Source organism: Oncorhynchus keta, chromosome 26, assembly GCF_023373465.1.
Source record: "Oncorhynchus keta strain PuntledgeMale-10-30-2019 chromosome 26, Oket_V2, whole genome shotgun sequence".
NCBI lineage: Eukaryota > Metazoa > Chordata > Actinopteri > Salmoniformes > Salmonidae > Oncorhynchus > Oncorhynchus keta.
Window position 1 is genome coordinate 33,289,716 of NC_068446.1, and position 12,922 is coordinate 33,302,637.

General features: G+C 44.9%; 1 protein-coding gene across 2 annotated transcripts in view; it reads right to left on the minus strand.

Annotated features, from left to right (window-relative positions):
• The window catches only part of LOC118390343 (protein phosphatase 1H-like), a 52,010-nt gene that overhangs the window by 31,513 nt on the left and 7,575 nt on the right, over positions 1 to 12,922 (minus strand). For both annotated transcript variants that reach the window (XM_035780799.2, XM_035780800.2), the window contains exons 2-3: positions 6,307 to 6,478; positions 2,943 to 3,302 (exon numbers count right to left, since the gene is read on the minus strand). In XM_035780799.2, the coding sequence (XP_035636692.1) occupies positions 2,943 to 3,302; positions 6,307 to 6,478 (532 nt within the window). The remainder of the gene's footprint in view (positions 1 to 2,942; positions 3,303 to 6,306; positions 6,479 to 12,922) is intronic.

The following is a 12,922-nucleotide window of genomic DNA, read 5'->3' on the forward strand; positions in this document are numbered from 1 at the left end:
CTCTGTCTTCAACCAGGATCTCAGCGACCACTGCCTCATTGCCTGTATCCGCTACGGTGCCGCAGTCAAACGACCACCCCTCATCACTGTCAAACGCTCCCTAAAACACTTCTGTGAGCAGGCCTTTCTAATCGACCTGGCCCGGGTATCCTGGAAGGACATTGACCTCATCCCGTCAGTTGAGGATGCCTGGTCATTCTTTAAGAGTAACTTCCTCACCATTTTAGATAAGCATGATCCGTTCAAAAAATGCAGAACTAAGAACAGATACAGCCCTTGGTTCACTCCAGACCTGACTGCCCTCGACCAGCACAAAAACATCCTGTGTCGGACTGCAATAGCATCGAACAGTCCCCGCGATATGCAACTGTTCAGGGAAGTCAGGAACCAATACACGCAGTCAGTCAGGAAAGATAAGGCCAGCTTCTTCAGGCAGAAGTTTGCATCCTGTAGCTCCAACTCCAAAAAGTTCTGGGACACTGTGAAGTCCATGGAGAACAAGAGCACCTCCTCCCAGCTGCCCACTGCACTGAGGCTAGGGAACACGGTCACCACCGACAAATCCATGATTATCGAAAACTTCAACAAGCATTTCTCAACGGCTGGCCATGCCTTCCGCCTGGCTACTCCTACCTCGGCCAACAGCTCCGGCCCCCCCGCAGCTCCTCGCCCAAGCCTCTCCAGGTTCTCCTTCACCCAAATCCAGATAGCAGATGTTCTGAAAGAGCTGCAAAACCTGGACCCGTATAAATCAGATGGGCTTGACAATCTGGACCCTCTATTTCTGAAACTATCCGCCGCCATTGTCGCAACCCCTATTACAAGCCTGTTCAACCTCTTTCATATAGTCTGAGATCCCCAAGGATTGGAAAGCTGCCGCAGTCATCCCCCTCTTCAAAGGGGGAGAAACCCTGGACCCAAACTGTTACAGACCTATATCCATCCTGCCCTGCCTATCTAAGGTCTTCGAAAGCCAAGTCAACAAACAGGTCACTGACCATCTCGAATCCCACCGTACCTTCTCCGCTATGCAATCTGGGTTCCGAGCCGGTCACGGGTGCACCTCAGCCACACTCAAGGTACTAAACGACATCATAACCGCCATCGATAAAAGACAGTACTGTGCAGCCGTCTTCATCGACCTTGCCAAGGCTTTCGACTCTGTCAATCACCATATTCTTATCGGCAGACTCAGTAGCCTCGGTTTTTCGGATGACTGCCTTGCCTGGTTCACCAATTACTTTGCAGACAGAGTTCAGTGTGTCAAATCGGAGGGCATGTTGTCCGGTCCAATTCTCGGGCCGACTCTTTTCTCTGTATATATCAATGATGTTGCTCTTGCTGCGGGCGATTCCCTGATCCACCTCTACGCAGACGACACCATTGTATACACTTTCGGCCCGTCATTGGACACTGTGCTATCTAACCTCCAATCGAGCTTCAATGCCATACAACACTCCTTCCGTGGCCTCCAACGGCTCTTAAACGCTAGTAAAACCAAATGCATGCTTTTCAACCGATCGCTGCCTGCACCCGCATGCCCGACTAGCATCACCACACTGGATGGTTCCGACCTTGAATATGTGGACACCTATAAGTACCTAGGTGTCTGGCTAGACTGCAAACTCTCCTTCCAGACCCATATCAAACATCTCCAATCGAAAATCAAATCAAGAATCGGCTTTCTATTCCGCAACAAAGCCTCCTTCACTCACGCTGCCAAGCTTACCCTAGTAAAACTGACTATCCTACCGATCCTCGACTTCGGCGACGTCATCTACAAAATTGCTTCAAACACTCTTCTCAGCAAACTGGATGCAGTTTATCACAGTGCCATCCGTTTTGTCACTAAAGCACCTTATACTACCCACCACTGCGACTTGTATGCTCTAGTCGGCTGGCCCTCGCTACATATTCGTGGCAACACCCATCCGTAGCCAGACCCACTGGCTCCAGGTCATCTACAAGGCCATGCTAGGCAAAGCTCCGCCTTATCTCAGCTCACTGGTCACGATGGCAACACCCATCCGTAGCACGCGCTCCAGCAGGTGTATCTCATTGATCATCCCTAAAGCCAACACCTCATTCGGCCGCCTTTCATTCCAGTACTCTGCTGCCTGTGACTGGAACAAATTGCAAAAATCGCTGAAGTTGGAGACTTTTATCTCCTCACCAACTTCAAACATCAGCTAGCTGAGCAGCTAACCGATCGCTGCAGCTGTACATAATCTATTGGTAAATAGCACACCCATTTTCACCTACCTCATCCACAGTTTTTATTTATTTACTTTTCTGCTCTTTTGCACACCAATATCTCTACCTGTACATGATCATCTGATCATTTATCACTCCAGTGTTAATCTGCAATATTGTAATTATTCGCCTACCTCCTCATGCCTTTTGCACACATTGTATATAGACTCCCCTTTTTCTCTGTGTTACTGACTTGTTAATTGTTTACTCCATGTGTAACTGTTTTATCTGTTCACACTGCTATGCTTTATCTTGGCCAGGTCGCAGTTGCAAATGAGAACCTGTTCTCAACTAGCCTACCTGGTTAAATAAAGGTGAAAAAAAAAAAAAAAAAAAAAAATATAATTTATTTCATTTTTTGATTAAAAAAGATTTTTTGTCATGAATAGTTAACGTTGTGTTATGGTAATGGACTTGAGGCTGTAGTCATTATCCCGGATGGCTCGATGCAAGAAGTTAATGCATGGTTAATATATGTAGAGTCCCTTAATCCCAGAACGTCACTCAGCACAATTGAAAATGCGTTCCTTCAGACCGGAGTTCAACAGGCCACAACATAGTCGTTCAGATAGAAATAGATGTAGAACAAATATGCCGGTCTCTGACATGTAAAACAAGGAAGCGCATCCACTGTTTTCATTACACTTCCATCTACAATGTTCGCCTACTGAACATAGCCCTGAACTCACCATCTCTTTAAAGGCGTTCTCAATGGCTCCCATCACCATGCTCTCGTGATGAATCTTCTTCTCCGTGAAGAACCTGGTGGGCGGGGGGTGGCTGGGGGAGCCGGGGGCCCCTGCAGCCCCCCGCAGGGAGGCGGCCCTGGTGATGCCCCGGTGGGTGGTGGGGGTGAGGTGGTAGTTGGTGGGCTCTTCCCCCTGGATGATGGGGGCCAGCTGGGCCGGGTTCCTTAGGACATCCAGGACCTCCTGGAGGTGTTCTATGATGTGGTGTTGGAGCAGCTTAGATGCCACCACCGCTGCCCCTGAGCCCGCGTGGCCGTCAAACAGACCCCAGTAGTGGAAGGTCAGTCCGGGCTCCACGTCCTGGACATACACAGTATTTCAGAAGGAAACAGATATTCCCCAAACACAAACATATATTTTTTTCTGTGGTAGACCTGAAAACTGTAGCACACACATAGGAAGCTTGTGTACATCTCAGAGACTATCAAATATACATATATTCCATATATTCCAAAACAAACGCAATACAAACCACATGCATAAAAATACATCACGAGACTTCATGTACCTAAATCACTTTCATATCCCACTGTAGCTGCAAAACTATTGTTTGCAAACAGTCTGCAGTGTACAACAGAGCATGCCAAAAACAGTACATCATGCTTGACTCTACACTGGTATTATTTCACTGTCTGATGAAGTGATTAAATGGGGCACTTGTGTATGTGTATATTGGTGTAGGCTTTGAGTGGGCCTGAGTAGGGTGGGTTGAGAGGGACAGGAGGCTAGACATACAGCAGAAGGGGTAGATACTACAGCTCTGGAACAACCCTGGTCCTGGTCATTTACAGGAACACAGCTACTAGTCTGCAGCTCTGTAACCAACCCTGGTCCTGGTCATCTACAGGAACACAGCTACTAGTCTGCAGCTCTGGAACCAACCCTGGTCCTGGTCCTATACAGGAACACAGCTACTAGTCTGCAGCTCTGTAACCAACCCTGGTCATCTACAGGAACACAGCTACTAGTCTGCAGCTCTGGAAACAACCCTGGTCATCTACAGGAACACATCTACTAGTCTGCAGCTCTGTAACCAACCTTGGCCATCTACAGGAACACAGCTACTAGTCTGCAGCTCTGTAACCAACCCTGGTCATCTACAGGAACACAGCTACTAGTCTGCAGCTCTGTAACCAACCCTGGTCCACTACAGGAACACAGCTACTAGTCTGCAGCTCTGTAACCAACCCTGGTCCTCTACAGGAACACAGCTACTAGTCTGCAGCTCTGGAACCAACCCTGGTCCTGGTCCTCTACAGGAACACAGCTACTAGTCTGCAGCTCTGTAACCAACCCTGGTCATCTACAGGAACACAGCTACTAGTCTGCAGCTCTGGAAACAACCCTGGTCATCTACAGGAACACAGCTACTAGTCTGCAGCTCTGTAACCAACCCTGGTCATCTACAGGAACACAGCTACTAGTCTGCAGCTCTGTAACCAACCCTGGTCATCTACAGGAACACAGCTACTAGTCTGCAGCTCTGTAACCAACCCTGGTCATCTACAGGAACACAGCTACTAGTCTGCAGCTCTGTAACCAACCCTGGTCCTCTACAGGAACACAGCTACTAGTCTGCAGCTCTGTAACCAACCCTGGTCATCTACAGGAACACATCTACTAGTCTGCAGCTCTGTAACCAACCCTGGTCATCTACAGGAACACAGCTACTAGTCTGCAGCTCTGTAACCAACCCTGGTCATCTACAGGAACACAGCTACTAGTCTGCAGCTCTGTAACCAACCCTGGTCATCTACAGGAACACAGCTACTAGTCTGCAGCTCTGTAACCAACCCTGGTCATCTACAGGAACACAGCTACTAGTCTGCAGCTCTGAAACAACCCTGGTCATCTACAGGAACACAGCTACTAGTCTGCAGCTCTGTAACCAACCCTGGTCATCTACAGGAACACAGCTACTAGTCTGCAGCTCTGTAACCAACCCTGGTCATCTACAGGAACACAGCTACTAGTCTGCAGCTCTGTAACCAACCCTGGTCATCTACAGGAACACAGCTACTAGTCTGCAGCTCTGTAACCAACCCTGGTCATCTACAGGAACACAGCTACTAGTCTGCAGCTCTGTAACCAACCCTGGTCATCTACAGGAACACAGCTACTAGTCTGCAGCTCTGTAACCAACCCTGGTCATCTACAGGAACACAGCTACTAGTCTGCAGCTCTGTAACCAACCCTGGTCATCTACAGGAACACAGCTACTAGTCTGCAGCTCTAACCAACCCTGGTAATCTACAGGACCACAGCTACTAGACTGCAGGTCTGTAACCAACCCTGGTCATCTACAGGAACACAGCTACTAGTCTGCAGCTCTGAAACCAACCCTGGTCATCTACAGGAACACAGCTACTAGTCTGCAGCTCTGTAACCAACCCTGGTCATCTACAGGAACACAGCTACTAGTCTGCAGCTCTGTAACCAACCCTGGTCATCTACAGGAACACAGCTACTAGTCTGCAGCTCTGAACCAACCCTGGTCATCTACAGGAACACAGCTACTAGTCTGCAGCTCTGAAACCAACCCTGGTCATCTACAGGAACACAGCTACTAGTCTGCAGCTCTGAAACCAACCCTGGTAATCTACAGGAACACAGCTACTAGTCTGCAGCTCTGAAACCAACCCTGGTCATCTACAGGAACACAGCTACTAGTCTGCAGCTCTAACCAACCCTGGTAATCTACAGGACCACAGCTACTAGACTGCAGGTCTGTAACCAACCCTGGTCATCTACAGGAACACAGCTACTAGTCTGCAGCTCTGAACCAACCCTGGTCATCTACAGGAACACAGCTACTAGTCTGCAGCTCTGTAACCAACCCTGGTCATCTACAGGAACACAGCTACTAGTCTGCAGCTCTGGAAACAACCCTGGTCATCTACAGGAACACATCTACTTGTCTGCAGTCTTTTGTCCCCATCCATCACTTACACTCCCCTTTCAGCTAACCATCATTTTGCAGATTAGTTGACATGGTCAAGTGTGTTAGTGCTGGGCTGGAATATCAGTCTTCACATCCTGTGTGTTAGTACTGGAATATCACAACCCTGCACACCACACCCTGCAGCTCGCTCTAGAACCAGGCTTAGCGACCACTGCTGTAGCTGGAAGGCAGTAGACTGTAGCCTCATTTCGCCTTGCTTACCAGGCTTATATGTCAGGCTGGATAAGAGACTATGGATGATGTGAGGCCGGGGAATAGAAGAGTCTACAGGTCCTGATGTGATAGAATGAGGGGGAAGGCCCCAGGGTATTAGACTACATCTGGAAAGGGGGGGCTACTCACAGTGTTTTCCCTGAGCGCCAGCCCCTCTCCATTGGGCAGAGAGGACCTCCTCCGGGTGGTAGGGGGCCTGTTGGAGGTGGAGTTGCCCCCGGCACTGGGTCTACTCCTCACCACCACCACCTCACAGCACGCCTGGTCTTCGTTCAGATGGCTCTTCCCCGCGTTGATCACCCTGTGGGAGAGAGAGGCCAATGGGAAGCAGACACACATTCATTTCTCTCGTAAAGTAAGGGCAGCAGGTAAATCTGAACCAGTGGATACTTTATGTAAACAAACAACTCATACAATGCAACAATAAATGAGAAAGAATTGGAGGGATGGAGGAAGCTGTGCGCATTCTGGAGAGCTGAGCACCTGATTTCTGGAGAGAGATGTATGTCTTGGCCATACACCTCTCCCCTTCTTGCCTCAACATTTTCAATTACACTTCAAGACACATTATCTTCAAAACTATTTCAGTGGTCACAGTGGTATCAGTGGTCACCAACCAGTCCATCAAGGTCGACTGGTCGTTCTCCAAGGCATTCCTAGTCGATCACCAAACATTTCTGTAAAACCCCAACAATAAAGCCTTGCATTCCTATATATTCTTTTTTTTTCTTCATTTCATGTTGTTGACGGTAGGTGCACTTGATTCAGTAGCCCTAGTGCCGGGAAAGCATCGTGTTCCCATTTTGAATGATTTCATGTGTGAACGTAAAACTTCACCTACCCGGCAGGCCCAGAGAGCAAATCAACTGCAACTATAGGCCTACCGCTGGCCAATCAGATAGCTCAGATCACCATGTCTGCAGTTTCCTCGAGCCATGGACTGTAAAAATAAGCTTTGAACGCACAGCAAAGTTGATACTGTGATATTTCAAAACCACGACTAGACTCAATGAATACAGCAAAGAGCTGCTGTTTTTATGAGTAAGTTCATGTGTAAGTTGTCATTCAGCACTGTCAACACTTTGTTCAACACTTAAAAGCCATAAAATGTGCCTTTTCCCTACTTCCACTCAAGCCACAACCAGCACTGCAGCTATAATGAATGAATATAGCAAACTCTTCTGATAAGCCTGCTTTGCTATTATTAACAGCTTGTGTCTCTTAATATCAAGGAATATTTCACTTTCTCTGGTCATAGGAGTAGCAAAAATGAATTGGTGCATGAGGCAGAAATAATGCAGTGCGACTTGAATTTCACCATCAGTAGAGGGAGAATGGAGGGATGGTGAGTCAGGTGAGAGGCAGCCTCACAGCTGCTCCCTCCCCTCAAACATCAGATGCAGGTCATCAGTTCAGAAAAAAAGTACAATATTATAATATATAACATGCACACAAGAGTTGAAATTGGAAGTAAACATACACTTAGGTTGGAGTGATTAAAACTCGTTTTTCAACCACTCCACAAATGTCTTGTTAACAAACTATAGTTTTGGGCAAGTCGGTTAGTGTGCATCTACTTTGTGCATGACAAGTAATTTTTCCAACATTTTTTTACAGACATATTACTTCATTTATAATTCACTGTATCACAATTCCAGTGGGTCAGAAGTTTACATACACTAAGTTGACTGTGCCTTTAAATAGCTTGGAAAATTCTGATAGGCTAATTGACATAATTTGAGTCAATTGGAGGTGTACATGTGGATGTATTTCAAGAACTACCTTCAAACTCAGTGCCTCTTTGCTTGACATCATGGAAAAATCAAAAGAAAATCAGCCAAGACCTCATAAAAACAATTGTAGACCTCCACAAGTCTGGTTCATCCTTGGGAGCAATTTCCAAACGCCTGAAGGTACCACGTTCATCTGAACAAACAATATCACTCAAGTATAAACATCATGGACCACACAGCCGTCATACCGTTCAGGAAGGAGACAATGTCTGTCTCCTAGAGATGACTGTACTTCTGTGCAAATCAATCCAAGAACAGCAGCAAAAGACCTTGTGAAGATGCTGGGGGAAAAAGTACAAAAGTATCTATATCCACAGTAAAACAAGTTCTATATCGACATAACCTGAAAGAACGCTCAGCAAGGAAGAAGCCGCTGCTCCAAAACCGCCATAAAAATGCTAGACTACGGTTTGCAACTGCACATGGGGACAAAGATCGTACTTTTTGGAGAAATGTCCTTTGGTCTGATGAAACAAAAATAGAAATGTTTGGCCATTGTTATGTTTTGAGGAAAAAGGGGGAGGCTTGTAAGCTGAAGAACCCTATCCCCACTGTGAAGCACGGGGGTGGCAGCATCATATTCTGGGGGTGCTTTGCTGCAGGAGGGACTGATGCACTTCACAAAATAGATGGGATCATGAGTCAGGAAAATGATGTGGATATATTTACGCAACATCTCAAGACATCAGGAAGTTCAAGCTTGGTTGCAAATGGGTCTTCCAAATGGACAATGACCCAAAGCATACTTCCAAAGCTGTGGAAAATGGCTTGAAAACTACAAAGTCAAGGTATTGGAGTGGCCATCACAAAGCCCTGACCTCATTCCTATAGAACATTTGTGGGCAGAACTGAAAAAGTGTGTGCGAGCAAGGAGGCCTACAAACGTGACTCAGTTACACCAGCTCTGTCAGGAGGAATGGGCCAAATTTCACCCAACTTATTGTGGGAAACTTGTGGAAGGCTACCTGAAATGTTTGACCCAAGTTAAACAATTTAAAGGCAATGCTCCCAAATACTAATTGAGTGCATATACACTTCTGACCCACTGGGAATATGATGAAAGAAATAAAAGCTAAAATAAATCACTCTACTAGACATTTCACATTCTTAAAATAAAGTGGTGATCCTAACTAACCTAAGACAGGTAATCTTTACTAGGATTAAATGTTAGGAATTGTGAAAAACTGAATTTAAAATGTATTTGGTGATGGTGTATGTAAACTTCCGACTTCAACCGCATGTTCACTCAGCTGTGCCTCACAAGTAATACAACAAATGTGCTATACCAGTGTAATCATATACCTAAAATGTTTAAATATATTTTCTAAATGGTCTGAGAAGAACAATGTCTGCAGGGCAATTCAAGCATAGCCAATATGCAGTGATAATGTATTGGCCTATAGCCAACTGCACAAACCTCATTGCTACAGAACTGTTTTTAGTTGGTGAATGTTGCACAGGCTTACGTTTAAATATGGCTTCAAAAAAAATCTGAGCAGTACATCTCAGCTTGCATTTTGACTCCAAAGTGATCTGAACTCAGAAAAGGTTGGTGACCGCTGTTTAAGGTACTTTTCACTGACAGCCGCAACTCAATCTGCTAGGCCTACTGCCACGCACGCTGCTCAAATTGCGGGCTTTCCAATGCCTAAGCACTCGTGCTTTGAAATAATCTACAGCTATTGTTTATGTTTACAGAAGCTAATGATCCTCTGTGACTAAGTCATGCTCTGGTGAAGTATTTTCACTGGCTTTATTTGGACATGAGGAATTATATCATTTTGGCAAAACATACATTTACTTTAGGGGCAGCCAGCACCCAAACTTTCCTTTCCAAATCACAAGTGGCTAAAACCAGAGATATGTAGGGTATGTAATGACAAGACGCTCATGTCTCCACCCTAACAATGGGAGGCATTGTTCTAAAGGCGCGAAGGCAGGCAACAAGCTTAGGTCTGCATAGTATGCCCATAGAAACACATTAGGCTTATTCTGGACAGATTTTGGTGAGAGTGAGCCCTCTTGCTTTGCCTCTTCCTCTCTGCTGAAACTCTTACGGGAGAGAACAGCACAGTGAGCGAAACAGTGCCCCTCTGTCTCAGTATGTGTAGACCATGTATCTGATGCGGTCTGGCCAGAAATAGTATGACATTCCATCCTCTATTTGTCCAGACAGCATCAGATACATGATCACCACATATCGAGACAGAGGGGGCACTGTTTCGCTTACTCAGCTGCTTTATCTGAGATTGATGTGTCTTTCTGGTGTACACATGGGTGGGCCTCCCTTCTCAGATTGAGCAAAAAATAAAATACGTTGTTATTAAGATGTCTTCAATAATATTGTGGATAATCATGCTCCGTACAAAAAAATGAAAGGTTGAAAGGTAGATCGAATGCCTGGTACACTCCGGCATTATCAGAAGTCTTTCATAAAAGAGATGATGCTTGGGTCAAGGCCAGGAACACAGGGTTAGGCCCGGACTCGCAAGCTTTTAAGCAACTGAGGAATCATTGTGGAAGACAAATCAGAAAGGCTACATCTGATTATTATGTAACCATTCTTTCAGATTGTAATGGGAACCTGGCTATATTCTGGAAAACTGTCAAATCACAAAAAAAGGGTTCTACTTCCACCTCTTTGCCACAACAAATTAATTCAGACACTGGCCTCATTACAGGAAAAATACCATCATTGATGCTTTTAAAGAACATTTTATTTCAGCAGGCTCTCAATTTGAAAGAACTGATAGGGGAAACCTAGTGAATGAGAAGATAAATTAGTCAAAACTTTTCTTTTAGGCTACTTACAGAAAATAAGTTCTGGGTGCTTTGCTTCAGCAATAGACAACAAGAATTCCACAGGGGCCGACTAATTGGATCCCGGTCTGCTTAAACGTTACCACCCCAATGGACTATGCAATCGCACTGCACACTGCCCTATCCCATCTGGACAAGAGGAATATCCTATGTTAGAATGCTTTTCATTGACGAGCTCAGCATTCAACACCATAGTACCCTCCAAGCTCATCATTAAGCTTGAGGCCCTGGGTCTGAACCCCGTCCTGTGCAACTGGGTCCTGGACTTCCTGACAGGCCGCCCCCAGGTGGTGAAGGGCGCAAGGGTCTTTAAATTAAAGATGGGGACAGGGAAATCGATCCCAATAAAAGGTGTTATTACGTGCTCCACTAAGGCAGTTATTTATCTTATAACTTGTCCTTGTGGTAAAAATGATGTAGGTAAAACAAAGCGCAAATTAAAAGTACATATCTCAGAGCATCGTAGCACCATTAGGTGTACAAACTTTACTTATCCAGTTGCGGCCCACTTCTTGGAGGCAGGCCACTCGATTTAATCTCTGCGTTATATTGGCATCGAACATGTCACCCTCCCTAGGAGAGGGGGTGACCTTGATAATTTATTGTTAAAACGAGAGGCTGCCTGGATCTTTAATTTAAAGACCCTTGCTCCCTTCGGTCTCAACGTAGACTTTGATCTGAAGCCCTTCTTGTGATTGTGACTTTGCCATTAATTGTTTGTAAGCTTGTGTAGTCAAATTAATCTATGATTGTATGCTATCCATTTGTTTGTATGACATTTTAATATTTAATAATTAACCATTGATATTAGGCCACTCTTGGCCATGATTACAGACACCTGTGTCTTTTGACACTATATAAACGAGTCATCCCGCAGTGTTTGTGATTATACCCTGATGAAGACAGCTTGGCTGTCGAAACGTTGGTAATTACATTTTGCATCTGAGCTCCTTTTATTTTCAAGTTTCTACTCCGCTAGCCAGCACCTCGTCTTAATAGGTGTGCGTTTCTTTTTCTTCTAGATCGTATTGTTAGATATCTAACAAGTAATATTACTGCACGGTTGGAGCTGGAAACGCAAGCATTTCACTACACCCGCAATAACATCTGCTAAACACGTGGCAAATAAAACTTGATTTGATTGGGAGAAACACCCCAATCAAAGACTCGCTGCTGTAATCACTGCCAAAAGGTGCTTCAACAAAGTACTGAATAAAGGGTCTGAATACTTATGTAAATGTGCTATTTCAGTTTATAAATGAACATTTCTACAAACCTGTTTTTGATTTCTCAATATGGGGTATTGTGTGTAGATTGATGGGGGGGTGAAAAACTATTTAATATGTTTTTAAATAAGGCTGTAACGTAACAAAGTGTGGAAAAAGTCAAGGGGTCTGAATACTCTACGAAGGCACTGTTGACTCATCAGATGCTTCTCCAATCTAACATGTTCCTGCAAATATATACACTTAGGCATCTGTATGGATATGGATATGACATTTTAAAAACAAATGACTGGTTAAGAAGCTAAGATTTAAATGTGGCTTTTTCTACACAAACATATTGAGCTCTCTCTAAGCAGTAGTAAAAAGATTATTCAATCAACCTTATCTGTTCTTGATTATGGTGAAATTATTTCTCAAAGTGCAGCTGCTACTACTTTTAAACCATTAGATGCCATCTACCATAGTGCCTTTATTACACGTAACAGTTGAGACTCACCACTGCATCCTGTATCAAAATGTTGACTGGACTTTGCTAAAGACCCGCAGATCACCACATTACTCCTTTTTGTTTACAAGGCCCTACTTCATAAACTTCCGTCTTAGCTAACTTTGCTGTCGAGTAGATACACCAGAGTTGCCTGACCCGTTCACAGGATTGGTTAACGAGGTTCATAGGGTCTCCACTGAGCTAGGTAAAGCTGCTTTTAGTTCTAATGCACTGTATTTTTGTAAACAAAATTCAAAGTACATTTCATCTTGATGTTCTGGTACCGTTCAGGCAATTTAAAGCATTAATTGGGGACGTATTTGTGGAGGAATGTAACAGTGTTTCTAGTTGATTTGTGATGGTTTTGTTTGTACTTCCCATGGCTGTTTTTGTATTGTAGTGTGTGTGTGTGTGTGTGT